Source organism: Chlorocebus sabaeus, chromosome 13, assembly GCF_047675955.1.
Source record: "Chlorocebus sabaeus isolate Y175 chromosome 13, mChlSab1.0.hap1, whole genome shotgun sequence".
NCBI classification, from domain to species: Eukaryota; Metazoa; Chordata; class Mammalia; order Primates; family Cercopithecidae; genus Chlorocebus; species Chlorocebus sabaeus.
The window spans coordinates 54,779,059-54,795,286 of NC_132916.1; the positions used below are offsets into that span (position 1 = coordinate 54,779,059).

Here is a 16,228-nt window from a genome sequence, read left to right on the forward strand (position 1 = left end):
TTCCTCGTCGTTTCACTGAGCCATTGACTGAAGTTTTCCTGCCTCTTTTTTGGCATAATTGACTGTCTGGGGCACAGACTCTATTCTAGGGTTCCAAGTGCAACCCCCTGCCTTGTGTGGCCTTCTCATCACACCACCTGACCCCACACAGTTGTTACAGAAGCAGACAAACAAATAAATAAACAAAATTTAGTCATTAAGTGATGGACCTTACATCTAGGTCTGAAATTTCCCTGAGATGCCTTGACATCAGCTGAAATTTTTCATTCTGACTTTGGGTACCTCTTCATTTCTGGAAATAAATGGGGAGTGGGGATGTCTCTGTTCATCATCAGAGCTTAGCTATGCATTAACCTTTTTTGTTTTTATAGTTTATTTAGCAATTCTGTGTATTTCTAGCAAGGAGGTCCATCTTACCCCAGAGTGCCACCTCACTGTATTCAGCTGTCATGCTGTTTAATATCTTGCCTTTTCACTTCCTATGTGGAAGGCATCTTTTCACAGCGGTAAATTATTATTTTTATTAGCCTCATAGTATTCCATTGTTCAGCTGAACCATAAATTATTAGACTAATCCCTATTACAGATCCTTTAGATCCCTTCCTTTCTTTCTTCCTCCCTCCCTTCCTCCCTCTCTCCTCTCTTTCTTTCTTCTTTCTTTCTCTTTCTTTTTCTTTCTACTTTCTTTTTCTTGCTTTCTTTTTCTCTCTCTTCCTTTCTGTCTTTCTTTTTTCTTTAATTTTTTGTCTTTTCTTTTTTCTTTTTCACTGTATTAAACAGTGCTGCAACCAGGTGTCCTTGTACATATATTTTTGTGTACCTGTCAAATAATTTTGTATATTTAATACCTTCATTGGGTCTATGGTTATATGCATTTTTAAGAATTACGTATTGCAAGGTTGTTTTCCTGAAAGTTTGTACCCATTGTACTTCCACTTCACACTTTTTCCATACTTGGCTATCAATAAGTCTTTTCAGTTGTTCTAAATGTGTAAATTTGATAGGTAAAAACAATGATATCTCACTTATTTACTTAGTATTTCTTTTTTAATGTTTGTGTGTGTGTGTGTTTATTAGCTTTTTTCAGGTTTTCTCTTTTGTAAATTGCCTGTTTATGTCCTATTTTTCCGTTTTTCTTAAACCATTGATTTCTAAGAAGTCTTTATATGGTAGGGGCAGTGTACCTTTGCCTGTCATGCAGTTTCTTTCTGTTTGCTGTTTGTGCTCTAAATTTGACTATGGTAGCTTTGCCTTATAGGAGTTTAAAATTGTATATCTTCATAGCTGCCTGTCTTAAAAAAAAAAACCTTAAGGCTTTTGATTTTATTACTATGACTACAAAACTCAAAAGAATGAATTTATGACTTGCTTTTATGGGAAAAATATCACAGTTTGCCTTAAGAATAGTTCATATAATAAACAAATAGAGTATTACACAAAAAAGACATAAAAATGATGAAATGATGAAAACTTTAAAGTGAAACACAACAAGCAATTTCCAAGAAATAAAAATTGAAACACTGTGTCCTCAGGAGAGACTACAACACTCTTCATGGAAAATGGGAATCAGTTGAGCAAAAAATAAAAAAAGGTTGACACTCAGTAGATCTAAATAAAAAAACACAATCATTTTATCTATTATTATGTTATTAGGGATTTATTACCAACTGGATAAGACCCACAAAGGAACTTTTTATTGTACTTATGAGAATTACTTGGGGTCTCTATCTCAAGATTCTATATTTACCTTCTCTTCCAGAACTTGACTCTATCGATTATTCCTGTCTTTCTCTACCTTTGATATTTCCCTTTCCTTTTGGCTTCTATCCTTCAACATATGTCATAGCCAAGACTTTTCTTTCTTGCTATCTACCTGTGGAATATACTGCAGACACAAAAGAGGAATATAACATGTGCAGTTTAAACAACTCATAACAAACTCAAGGAATTTCTATAAATCCTCGGTTTTCAACTTATCTAATTTTATAGAAAGTTGATATACAAAGTTTATTTAAAGTATGTATGTTAGATGAAGTGAAATATCCCTAATCTCTATTCGAAATTTTATTTGTAAATATCCCTATCCTCTATTAGAAATTATATCATAAATAACTTCTTGTTATTGTAAAAATGTAGCCTCTTTATGTTATCTACATGTATGCAAGAGGCCATCTCCATCTCTTTTCTTTATGACTCCATATCACTTTTAACTGCAATTTTTGCATCTTGCTTCCAGTTACCACTCTCCATTCTCCAAATCTTCAGTGGCATAATTTCATACTGTTTCCATCCCTGGCAGTCCTGCTTCTTTCTTTATATCTCTAAGTGCAGCAACACCAGGTAAAGCCACTTGTTTTAACAGGGAAAAGCATTTGGATAGAAGATGGTCCCCTCCATTCTGAGGGACACCTGTCATTTGACTACATTAATAATCACTAATTACTAAATTGAACTCTTTTGACAAATGTAGCAAGATATTCATAAGAAGCCATTTTATAATTAATTTTGATGACAGTAGATCACAGATTTTCTTTTCAGGGTTCAGACAGAATGTATGACCATAGAAGATAGCACTTTCATACCAAGTAAATTTTAGATACTGTAATAATGAATTATTCTTAATTATTGTTATTATTTTGATAAATGGTATCCAGAATTAGTTTTTTTTAACTTTGAGGTATTTTTAACCTGCTGATTCACATTGGTGATTATTTATATAATCAGAACATTACTAGAAGAGGCAAATTATATGCTCAAAATTATAGAATTTTGAATGAAAAATTTCTAATATTTGATAACATGGATTTTTTTTTTTATGTTGAAAAGATATATATATATATATATTTAGAATTAGGCAGCTGGACTTAGTTTAGATGATTCCAATTTTGTTGGCAACATCCAAAGCGTCGTAATCAGGAGCCAGTCGAACATACGCCTTTTTCTCTCCATCAGGCCGAATCAGGGTGTTGACCTTGGCCACATCAATGTCATAGAGCTTCTTCACAGCCTGTTTAATCTGGTGCTTGTTGGCTTTAACATCCACAATGAACACAAGTGTGTTGTTGTCTTCTATCTTCTTCATGGCAGACTCAGTGGTCAGCGGAAACTTGATGATAGCATAGTGGTCAAGCTTGTTTCTCCTGGGGGCGCTCTTCCGAGGATATTTGGGCTGCCTCCGGAGTCGCAGTGTCTTGGGCCGCCGGAAGGTGGGTGACGTGCGGATCTTCTTTTTTTTGTGGCTGTGGACACCTTTCAACACTGCCTTCTTGGCCTTTAAAGCCTTCGCTTTGGCTTCGGCTTTAGGAGGGGCAGGAGCTTCCTTCTTCGCTTTCGGCGCCATCTTGTCGATAACATGGATTTTTACAGTGAAAAAGCTTGGGATCATCTATAGTTTTTGAGTAAATCCTTCTTATTTCAGGAACCATTTTTAATTTTGCTATTTTTTTTTTCAACATGACTTACAGCGTTTTAAAAACTTTTATTTTAAGTTCAGGGGTACAAGTGCAGGCTTATTACGTAGATAAACTTGTGTCATGAGGGTTTGTTATACAGATTATTTCATCACCTAGGTATTAAGTCTAGTACCCATTAGTCATTTTTCCTGAATCTGTCCCTCCTCCCACCCTTCAACCTCAAGTAGGCCCCAGTGTGCGTTGTTCCTCTCTATGTGTCCATGTGTTCTCATCATTTAGCTCTTACTTATAAGTGAGAACATGCAGTATCTGGTTTTATGCTCCTGTGTTAGTTTGCTGAGAATAATGGCCTCCAGCTCCACCCATTTCCCTGCAAAGGATGTGATCTTATTCTTTCTTATGACTGCATAGTATTCCATGGTGTAAATATACCACATTTTCTTTATTCAGTCTGTCATTGATAGGCATTTAGGTTGATTCCATGTCTCTGCTATTGTGAATACTGCTGCAATGAACATAATACATGTGCATGTGTCTTTATAATAGAATGATTTATATTCCTTTGTGTATCTAACTAGTAATGGGATTGCTGGGGCTAATGGTATTTCTATCTTTATGTCTCTGAAGAATCGCCACACTATCTTCCACAGAGAACCTCTCCAGCATCTGTTATGTTTTGACTTTTTAATAATAGCCATTCTGACTAGTGTGAGATGATATCTCACTGTTGCTCTGATTTGCATTTCTCTAATGATCAGTGGTGATGATCATATGCTTGTGGGCTGCATGTATTTCTTATTTTGAAAAATAATGTATTTGAAAAATAGTGTCTTATTTTGAAAAATAATGTCCTGTTTATGTCCTCTGCACACTTTTTAATGGGGCTGTTTTTCTCTTGTAAATTTATTTAAGTTCCTTATATTTGCTCGATATAAGACCTTTGTCAGATGCATAGTTTGCAAAAATTGTCTTCCATTCTGTAGGTTGCCTGTTCACTCTTACGATAGTTTCTTTTTTGCTGTGCAGAAGCTCTTTAGTTAAATTAAATACCATTTGTCAATTTTTACTTTTGTTACAATTGCTTTTGGCATCTTCATCGTGGAATCTTTGCCCATACCTATGTCCTGAATTGTATTGCCTAGGTTGTCTTCCAGGGTTTTTATAGTTTTGAGTTTTATGTTTAAGTCTTTAATCCATCTTGAGCTAATTTTTGTATATGGTGTAAGGAAGGGGTCCATTTTCAATCTTCTGCATGTGACTAGCCAGTTACCCCAGCACCATTTATTGAATAGGGAATCCTTTCCCCATTGTTTTTGTCAGGTTTGTCAAATATTTGATAGTTATAGTTGTGTGGTTATTTCTGGGATTTCTATTCTGTTCCATTGGTCTACGTGTCTGTTTTGGTACCAGTACCATGCTGTTTTAGTTACTATAGCCCTATAGTATAGTTTGAAGTCAGGTAGGGTAATATGATGCCTCCAGCTTTGTTCTTTTTGCTTAGGATTGCCTTGGATGTTGGAGTTCTTTCTGGTTCCATATGAATTTAAAAATGTTTTTCTAGTTCTGTGAGGAATCTCAATGGTAGTTTAATAGGAATACCATTGAATCTGTAAATTGCTTTGGGCAGTGTGGCCATTTTAATGATATTGATTCTTTCTATTCATGAGCGTGGAATGTTTTTCATTTGTTTGTGTCATCTCTCATTTCTTTGAGCAGTGGTTTGTAGTTCTCCTTGTAGAGATCTTTTACCTCCCTATTTAGCTGTATTCCTAGGTATTTTATTCTTTTTGTTGCAATTATGAATGGAAATTCATTTTCAGAAACTTTTAAGAATTGCTCTTATCACTTAAATTCGACTACTACAGCAGTTATGTTTTGGTCTCTTCTTATAGTTCACTTTCCGTTCGTTGACTTTGCATCATGGTAGGAGAATCATTCTAACTGAGAATGAGGAATCATGTGTTTTCATATTCCTGGGAACACTGACTTTCCTCTGGGAACTGGGTTGCTCAGTGCTCCTGGAGAAAATCGTGCAATTTAGTGGGCTATTGCCATTATGCAGTCATGGTTTCCAGATCCTATGTGCTTTCAGCAATGCTCAGCAGCCCTCTTGTGCACACCTGGAGTGTCCTCTCCCTATGCTGGCTCTTGTCGCCTTCCCCAGGCTTCCTGACCCACTGCTAGCTTGCGGTAGATGGGCTGCTTCCTAATCCAGATGACAGACACTGCACATGCTTAACACCTCACTGGCAGGTTGCTTCTTCATGTCTTGAGTGGACACATATGACCCTGCCCATGTTTGACTAGGTTTTGACTTGAAAACCAGCAATTTTATCTACTTCAGACTAATACAAGCTTATTTTCACCCTCTGTCATTCCTTGGCTTCTGGGAATAGATGACCCTCTTCTCCAAAGTTAATGCATTCCTCAGGAAGGAGCTCATACATCATTTCTCCTCCAGGATTTGTCTCCATCAGATCCTTGTCTTTTCATATCTTCAATATCTAACTTTTCCTCTTGGCTCCTTTCCATTTACATATCATACAGCCAAGTTTTTTTCTGTCTTATTTATATTTGATTTTTAAAAATATATAGAATATACCACATGCATAAAGGAGAAATATAAAATATATGTGCAGCTTAAAGAATAATACTTAGAAAAACACTATCCAGCTTAAGACTAGACCCTTTTAAATATATCTGTAGCCCTTGTGTGCTACACAAGGCTCCTCCTCCCTCCTCACACATTCCCCTAAACAATATCTTGAATTTTACATTGATTCCCCCTTGCATTTCTTTATAGTTTAGTCACGTGTATGCATCCCTTAAAAACCTTGTTTAGTCTCACATATTTTTAAATATAAATGGAATCTAAATATATATAGTCCTCTGAAAGCAGCTCTTCCACTCTCCATTGTGTTTGTGAGACAAATCTATGTTACGTTAATACGCGTGACAGTAGTTTTCTCCTGTCCAGTTCCCATTTTCCAGGTGCATTGCTGTAGACTCTATACCTGATACATAATGTCCCGAATTCCAAATGAAAGAACTTTACTTCTCAGTCTTACACCCTGGAAATAGTTTGGTTTGACTTTGTCAGCCTTGTCAGAAGCAGTTCTTCTGTCTTAAACAGAAGCCCAATCCTCTCTCCTTGATTGTGTACCCATCTCTAGCTAATGCTCTTTCTCTTTTCCTTTAAGACTGAAATCTTAGTGGGAGTAGTTGATACTCTCTGTCTTTACATCTTAGCCTCCCATCTGGGCCTTGTTTGATCTCTTGGTGGCTGATCTCTCCATGTTTTTTAAACTTTCTCCTTTAGTTTCCTGAACAAAGCTCATGGCTATTTTTTCCTCTCTGCTAAGTGTTAAACGTAAACCTTAAAGAGTTTATAATCTAGTTTTCTTGGTTTTGAGCGCATTGTACCTGATTTTAGTGTAGTTTTCCTTTTATTTTTATATGGGGAGAGTGAAACTTCCATCACATAATGTGAAAGGCCCCTGGAATCATAATTGCATTCTGGAAGTCTTGTGGTGCTATATTAAGCCTATGTGGGTGAGGGGGTGAGGGGAGGCAGAGAAGCTTGACCCTGCATCTGAAAATGCTTAAATGTATTTTAAGTACCATCTGAAATACAGTGACAGAAGCAAAATTAATTGGAAGAAATCTGACCTAATGTTTTCTTTTATATAGAGATTTGGTTCATTTTGGAATGTGGTTTGGGCATCAAGATTGTGAAATATCACACTTGCATGACAACAGAATTAGTAGTTTCTTCTCATTTGCACAAGGAGCTTGCTATAGTAGGATTGTTAATGGTCAGGAGGTATATTTTGTCTGCATTTACAGACTTCAGCAAGGAGATGATTTAAATAACCATCTAGATAATTCAAAATCAAAACCTTTGTTGCCTCAGTTAGCACTCTTTGGAGGAATTATCTCAATAATCATTTACTCATGTCCGTTTACACACATGTGTCCATGGTGGTACTTGATTTGGTCAATATCATAAATGCCTACTATGTTTAAAATACTGATAGGTGCCGCAAGACACACAGAGATGAGCAAGAGCCAATAATCTCCAAGTTGCCTCTAATGTAGAGGGGAAAAAACTAAGCAGACAAATAATTTATATTGCAAATCAGACTACAAATAACATTTTAGAAACAGAATATATAAAGGGTCATAGGAAGGGAGTCTGACTCTCACAAACTTTGAAATTTATTCTCCTTAGAAACAGATTTAAGAGACTGCATCTCAGACCTGATCTCTGAATTTTATGTCTGCTATCCTTTTTATTTTTATGTAACAAGTATATTGATGTATTATTTACATATCATCTCTATGGTTATATTTGTAGTAAATGCCATTCATTCATCAAACCTATTTTGAGCACTTACTATGCTCCACCTGCAAAATGTGGGGCATGCAAAGGTTGGTAAAGCATGGTCAAGGAGTTTGGAGCAGTCTGGAGGCAGATATGCAAACAGTATTCCCAGAACAGTACTAAAAGTGCCCCATAGTGCATAATACCATAATGGCCCAAAGGAAGGAGTTATGAACCCTGATGGATAGGGCAGAGCAGACTGTAGAGGCTTCAGAACCCAATGAGGGTCTCAAAGGATGGATAGGAATTTACCAGAGGGATCAGGAGGGGAGCATTCTGGGTTTTCTGCCCAGGTAGGCACTTTCCCGGATATTTCCTCCAACTACACTTGAGGCCAGAGAAAGTCTATGATAAACCTCTTCCCAGATCCTCTGAGTATTTGAGACACTGCTTTTGTTTCTAGCCTCCATCCTCTGACCCTGACCTGTTCCTTATCTACTTTCCATAATCTCTGGATGACCCCAGAAGCCTGAATGGATTTGGCAGGTGTTGCATCTTAGACAGGGTTGGGGAATCAGATACAGATAAACAAAGAAAGGAGCATTTGAAAAGTCAAGGGAGCAAAAAGGACATGAGACATGTGGGGTGGGCATGAGGAAATACATGTGGCTTGAGTGTGGGTAGTAGGGTGCTTATGGAGAAGAGGTAGGAAATGGAGTTGACCAGAAAAGCTGGGTCCAGATTCTGAAAGACCATGTGCTGTGTGGAGGGGTTTGGGTATTATGATGTGGGTAACAGAGAAGTTTAACAGGCTTTCAAGTAGTAGAATGATATGAAAAGACCTGTGTAGTATATGCATACAGTTTTTCTAGTTTGGTTGTTTCTGCATTGACACCACTGAGGAGGGTGCCACTTAGATCTCCCTTTAGGGGAGAACTACCATAGGAGTAATTGGCCAACAGCCTGCAGCTGCCACATCTGATCCATCACGGCATTCACACAGGACCACCACCCCCTCCCCGACCCTGGGATGTTCCCAGACAGTGACTGAGCATGGTGGGATATGAGTGCCAGGCCAGCTCTGTCTCACATGCCACTCCTCTAATGGGCAGTCCTTGCTTGATACTTTCTCAGAGCCACATGCATCTGAGTCTCCTCCTACTCATTCCTGCTTTCTTTCCTTCCTTTCGTGGCTTCCAAGGCTTCATGGTAGTCTAAGGTTTTCTCTACCTTTTCCTGCACCCTCTTTTCTTTATCTATCACAGGTGTTTTCCCCAATAATCTTTTCTAATTCTCTCTTGACACCTGCTTACCATTGGACATGAACTGACGCATGATACCTCAAAGTCTATTTTTAAATTGTATTATTTATCTTTAAGTGGTTATTTATGTTTTACCCTTTGAATGAGCATGCCTTCCTTTATATGAAATACACTTTTATAAATGAAGTCAGAAATAATCTTAAATACATAATCTCAGGACAGATTGGACCTCTGGGCCATGCCAGGCTCCTCTGCACAAGTTTGTCTCTGCAGCTACCTGGGATCTGACAGGCTTCTAGGGACCAGTGAGGAGGTGCCAGCCTTTGCCTAATTCTACTTAGTGACCTATTTCCCACATTCTGTCTGTGACAGAATTGGCTCCAATTCAAAGATTTGATGGACAGGTAATTCTTCAGATAGATAGGATTTATTTTTCCTGTCTGTCATTCTTATAATACAAAGTATTTTGATATCTCATGACTAGAAGGTGGTTAGATTAAAGAAGAGGATAATTCGGTGTCTTAAAAGCCAGTGACCTAGGATTTGGGAGGCCAGGATTAATTATAGTGAATCTCGATATGATTTTTGAGGCAGTTATTTTCTATGGAATAATATAGCCTTATGTATGAAAGGTACTTCCTTTCTGTTTCTCAGTTTTTTTTTTTTAATGAAAAATCACTATTTAAGTAAAAACAATGAATCATGTTCTTGAAGTATGTTGCAATCTTTAAATATAAGAAAAGTGCCCAGGCTCGGTGGCTCACGCCTGTAATCCCAGCACTTTGGGAGGCTGAGGCAGGCAGATCATGAAGTCAGGAGATCGAGACCATCCTGGCTAACATGGTGAAACCTCGTCTCTACTAAAAATACAAAAAAATTAGCTGGGTGTGGTGGTGGGCGCCTGTAGTCCCAGCTACTCCGGAGGCTGAAGCAGGAGAATGGCATGAACCCGGGAGGCGGAGCTTGCAGTGAGCCGAGATCGCGCCACTGCACTCCAGCCTGGGCGACAGAGCGAGACTCAATCTTAATAATAATAGTAATAATAATAATAAATAATAATAATAAATCAGAAAAGTTTGAGAAGTTAGTTTTTAGAAGATCTATGGTATTTATTACAGTTTATATGACTCTAACAGCAAAATTGCACACTATGTTTCTTTACAATAAAATGCTAGATTGCATATCATATATTTTGAAACTAAAGTGAATGTGTTTGAGTTAACTTATGGAATTGAGCCTTAACTTATCTCCTGGGTAGGCTTTTGGGTGTTCCTGTGATCAGAGTTTCTTTGTGAGTTCTCCGTGAGTGGGAATTCCCTGTGTGGTCTGGCTGATTTAGGAAGGAACTGAAGACCAACCTCATCACTTTGGCTTTGCTCTCATCTTACACATTAGAAACTCTTCAGTAAGAAACAACAAAAGGGCTGACGAAATTCAAATGAACCCAAAGTCTATGGAGTGATATAAGAGCCTTTAACATTAACTTTTTCATTTTTAAATGAAATGTCTAAATCCAGATGATCTCATGGTAATTGTGGGCATTTTCTAGACTGTTTTTATTTAAAGGGAATATATAGCAGTTGCTTAAATGGAAAAAGAACCATGTAAAGAAAAACCTCATATTTCTCTGAAATTGTCTAGTAGTGTTAGAAGTCTTTTGGGCGAAAAGATTTCAATGGTATAATTTTGTAGTATTTAGAACGCATGTACAAAAATGAGTCATTGCTCCTGTTGAGTGTGGCAGATCCCTTGTTTCAACAAAGGTAAGTGATATTCAGAAAACATGACAAGAATTACCACTTCAAAAGCCCAAGTGAAATGTTAATGAACTTATTTCTTAATTCTGATAAGACTGGATTTAGGGGCATGATGTTCTCGTTTAATTAAGAATAAGTTGTCAGTGTTATTGTAGCTCTAGGAAAGCCACAGTGGACTCTAGACTTGCCTATCATAGGGAGACTGCATCCCTTTAGTGGAAGTTTTGGAAAATCAGTCCAGGTGCAGTGGCTCACGCCTATAATCCCAGCGCTTTGGGATGCTGAGGCAGGTGGATCACCTGAGGTTAGGAGTTTGAGACCAGCCTGGTCAACATGGTGAAACCCCATCTCTACTAAAAATACAAAAATTAACCAGGCATGGTGGCGCATGGCTGTAATCCCAGCTACTCAGGAGGCTGAGGCAGGGAAATCGCTTGAACCCAGGAGGCAGAGGTTGCAGTGAGCCGAGATTGTGCCATTGCACTCCAGCCTGGGTGAGGAGTGAAACTCTGTCTCAGAAAAAAAAAAAAAAAAAAAAAAAAGACACTTGAGATTAGTTTTAAACCAGTAGTTGACTATGTTGGGGTAAGTGTCTTAGCTTATTGGGTGCTAAGACAAATAAATGCAATTTTTAAAAGAGTTTTTAAAAAATGTTATGCTTACAGAAATTTTGCAAGTATAGTAACTGCTTTCCTAAAAAACTGTTTTCCTAAAAAACTGTTTTCCTAAAAAACTGTTTTCCTAAAACACTTCAGAGTAACTTGTTCTCACCTCCAGGCACCTTAGTGTGCATTTCTTACAAAGACATTCTTTTTTTTTTTTTTTTTTTTTTTTTTTTTTTTTTTTTTTTTTTTTTTTAAGACGGAGTCTCGCTCTGTCGCCCAGGTTGGAGTGCAGTGGCGCAATCTCGGCTCACTGCAAGCTCCGCCTCCCGGGTTCACGCCATTCTCCTGCCTCAGCCTCCCGAGGAGCTGGGACTACAGGCGCCCGCCACTGCGCCCGGCTAATTTTTTCTATTTTTAGTAGAGACGGGGTTTCACCATGGTCTCGATCTCCTGACCTTGTGATCCGCCCGCCTCGGCCTCCCAAAGTGCTGGGATTACAGGCGTGAGCCACCGCGCCCGGCCACAAAGACATTCTTAACTACAACATAAACATCAAATTCAAAGCACTAACACGGGTATATTACTACCATAGAATTCTCAGATCCCACTTCAGTTTTGCCAGTTTCCCAATAATGCCTTTTATAGCAGAAGGATCCAATCCAAAATCTTGTGTTGAATTTAGTGGTCGTTTCTCTTTACTCTGCTTCAATCTGGAATGTTTCTTTGGTATTTGCTTGACTTTCATAAACTGGAAAGGCCAGTTATTTCTTAGAATGTCTCGTAAGGTGGGTTTGTTTGGTGCTTGCTTGCTATTAGAGTCAGGTTTGGCAGGATTATCACAGAAGTCGTGCTGTCTTCTCATTGTGTTGGTTACTGCATTTCAGTTTGTCCCATGATAATGATGTTCAGTTTGGTCACTCGATTAGGCATGTCTGCCACTGTAAAATTGCATATTATTTTCCATTTTTAATTACTATTTTTTATATTATTTACATACATCAAATGTATGTAAATATCTTTTTCCTTATTAAACTATCAATGTATATATTTATTTCTATTATGGACTCATGGTTTAGTAGGTTAAAATCTGATACTATCATTATTTATTTTGATGCTCAGTTATCCCATATTTGACCAGTGGAAGCTCATTCAAGCCTTTTGACCTACCCCATCATTCTTTGAATATTTCCTTGCCTTTCTTTCTTTTTTTTTTAGCACTAATCATTGTGAGCTCATCTTGTCCTTTTCCTGCTCTAGCTCTGAAATTAGCTACTTCTCCCAGAAGCCTGATTTTTTTTTTTTTTTAAAGTGGAAAATGTGTTTAGAAACCAAGGTCTGAAATGATGGGTGTGCTTGTTGCTATCCGGGTATTGCCACCACTCATAGGCCCTCTCTGTGTAAACAGTCTCTCATCCCTGCAGCCCTTGCCTCATTCTGCCCCACAGGGACTCCTGCCTCTCACTGTCGGTGCTGATTCTCTGCATGGCTGTGCTCTGCATTGCCACTCCTCATCCACCTTTCCCCTCCCACAGGGAGTCCCAGCTCAGTTCTCTCAGATTCTAACACCTTGTGCTGGCCCACAGCCCCATATGAAGTGCTCCTCTCTAGGCTTGGGCTCTGAAACTCTGTGCCTAGACACCACCACTCCCCTTCCTGTGGAGATACCTGTCTTTACCCAGCTCAGACTTGAATAGTCCACTGGGGCTACCACCCCTTTGAGTGACTGTCCTCCTCATGCTAGCCAAGCCCTGGCACCCCACTTTTAGTCTCCAGGAATTCTCTGCTCTGCTGTGGATTCCTGCTGTGCTCACCCCCTTCGAATGCTTTAGGGGTGAACTGTTCATGAAGGAGCATGGGGCTCAATGCTAGTTTGGAAGGTTGACTTAGAAGTTACCTAATGGTTTGCCAAACACAAAATATCTGTGGTCATATTCTGAAACCAAGATTCTGGAACACATAATTGAAGAGAAATTATTTCTTAAATGTCCTCATATCAATTTATTTTTTAATGTGAAGATACATATTTTAATAAGGCAAAACTTTGATGCCTGATTAATTCTGCATTCAGTGAGAAATGAACATATATTTATAACATATATTCTGTAAAATATGTATGCACAATAAATTACTTAGGAGTAAGTTGTCTTCAGAGGATTTTGTATCCAAAGTAATTCATGATGGAAACTTCAGAATCAAGTACCAGCAGTTTCTCATTTACCTTGCATCTTATCTGTGGTCTTTTTAAACAGAACAAAAGTGTAAGGTTGCTCTCATTCTACACATGGAATCTATACTGATAATCCCGAGTATGTATTCTAGCCCAGATCTTACTCCTGGAACTGCCTGTGAAGCCCTCTACTTTGGAATGCTCTTTTGTCTCAATTGTGTTGTGTTAAAACGTTGTCATTGAGATGCCTGTGAGATGTCAAAACAGATGTCAAGTAGGCATCCCCAGGTTTCATGCACCTGTAGCCAGTGTCTATGTGACATCTGCATTTTGATGTCTCACAGGCATTTCAAACTTGCATGCCCACTCCTGAACTCATGATTCCCAATACTGACTGCTCTCCTCAGGCCGAATCTTCTTCCTACTCTCAGTCTTCTCTATGTCAATAAACAGCACAGCCATACCCCCAGCCAGAGATCTGGAAATTCCCTTGATTCTTGTCCTTCACCTGCTATGTGGTGCATCCTGTCTTCTGTCCCTTTCAGCACCTCCTATCACAACCCCAGTCCAAGCTACCAGCATCCCTCACCCGGTCTACTTCTTGCTTCGATTCTTGCCACTTTGGGATTAATTATCCTCACAGCTGTCAAAGTGATATCTGCATATCAGATTGTGTCACAAACCAGCTTAAACACACTTAACAAATCACACACTTTTTATCTAGGCTGCATGACCAGCACCTTGTCCATCTCTGCCTCAGCCACTTTGGCCCTCTTTGTGTTCCCAGAACATATCAAACTTTTTACTGCTTTAGAGCTTTTGAACATTATGTGCTTAGAATATCATTATCTTCCTTCTTCCAAATAGGAGTTTTAACTCCTTACACTAGAATTAAAAACTAACTGATGTATATGATTTGGGGACTAATTTCTGTTCTCTTAGAGTATTATTTATTTTTTACTTGAAGGAGAACTCTTTGGCAATTAATATGGAATAATTGTTAAACTTAATTTACTATTAAGAAAACAACAAAACCTGCTTCTCACTGTTCTCAAAATAAAAGTCTTAATAAAAATGAATGAATTATGACATTGAAAATATAAAAAGAGGCCAGCCACAGTGGCTCACACCTGTAATCCCAGCACTTTGGGAGGCTGAGGTGGGTGGATCACTTGAGGTCAGAAGTTTGAGACCAGCCTGGCCAACATGGTGAAACCCCATTTCTACTAAAAATACAAAAATCAGCTGGGTATGGTGTCGGGCGCCTGTAATCCCAGCTACTGGGGAGGCTGAGGCAGGAGAATCGCTTGAACCCAGGAGGCAGAGGTTGCAGTAAGCTGAGATCACGCTGCTGCACTTCAACCTGGGTGACAGAGCGAGACTCCGTCTCAAAAATATATATATATGTGGAAAAAAACTGCAATATCTAGAAAATATTAAGTACATGAAACACTTTGAAACCCTGGAAGAAGAGGGAACCTAAAGTGTTGTTACCAAATTATTACTAGTTTAATTTTCAAATGACTCATTCTAGTAAAGATGAATTTTCATTAAGAGTGCTTGTAAATACTGTAATAATTTGTCACATGTCTATAATTCAGTACAAGAATGTATGCATGGTCACTCTTGAAATTCACAGCCTCATGAGCACAGAATAGTTCAATGACGCCTGTAACATCATTTGGCCAAGTCCAGTTCTCTGGATTCCACCTTCATTTAATAAATGTCATTTGAAGCATACTATGTGTCAGGCACTATGCTAGGAACTTGTGAACAAAAATGTTCCCTGTATAATCTAGTGGAGGAGACACATCATAAACAAGTAAACCAGCAAATATATATGTATGGTTTGAGGACTGTTTTTCTTTGCTCTGCACAGACTGTTTTTATGGGGCCAGCACCATACTGAACTTCCAAACCCACCTTTGGATATGAAATATAAAGGAAAGGAAGAGTCAGAGGTTCCTTAGCATATTCATTCATAGGAAGTCAAGTATTTGGTTCAGCATGAAATATTTTATTGTTTTGTAGATAATCTACCCCTCGGGACTGAAAGCTCATCCCTACCACCCTACGTGGAATGCAATTCAATGGAATGGAAGGACTTGCGGAATTATCCTCAAGGGAAGCAGAAGGAAAGGGGTTACTCTGAGGAAGAGAGGTCAACCAGGGAGTTAGGGACCATTAGGGCCTGGAAAGAAGAAAGGTTTGACCTCAGAGAGAGGGTTTTTCTTTTCCTACTGAGGACATAATAAGGTACTAGGACTGGAGGATTTGGGAGAATGAACAGAAGGTCCCTGTGTACCCTGTGAGACTAAAAGATAAAATTCAAACCTGGAGGGATGCATCCTTTAATATGTTCTCCTCACTTTCGTGTGCTTGACTTGCCAATAACAAGTTTCATTATTAATGAATTGCACCATTCCTTGGTGAAGAAATCAGCTCTATATAATGAAAACAAAACTATTTACCAGTACATAGAAAAAGAGCTGAAGTCTCCATAACATGGCAGATCCTTACATTTTGAAAGGATGTAGGGGTCTCTTTGAGCCCTACTTTAATTGTTTACTAAATTACGAGAAATCTGTCCACCCCTCACATGCTCACGAGATATCCTTTCCTCTACCCACGTGTCATGAAGCCCTCCTTTTCCTGCTGCCACTAAGCAGTTATTGAAGGGTGTCTGAGGTTGCACCCAAA

The 16,228-nt window shown here is 38.6% G+C and overlaps 2 protein-coding genes across 5 annotated transcripts in view; one reads left to right on the plus strand and one right to left on the minus strand.

The window, feature by feature from the left end:
* The window catches only part of TMEM200A (transmembrane protein 200A), a 78,268-nt gene that overhangs the window by 34,682 nt on the left and 27,358 nt on the right, over positions 1-16,228 (plus strand). The window lies entirely within an intron of this gene.
* On the minus strand, positions 2,811-3,344 carry LOC119625193 (large ribosomal subunit protein uL23). The gene has a single exon (XM_038000920.2). The coding sequence runs from the start codon at positions 3,338-3,340 to the stop codon at positions 2,870-2,872; it is 471 nt and encodes a 156-aa protein (XP_037856848.1). The 5' UTR covers positions 3,341-3,344; the 3' UTR covers positions 2,811-2,869.

Coding starts and splice junctions, on each gene's coding strand:
- LOC119625193 (XM_038000920.2), bottom strand. CDS start 3,340: ATGGCGCCGAAAGCGAAGAAGGAAGCTCCTGCCCCTCCTAAAGCCGAA.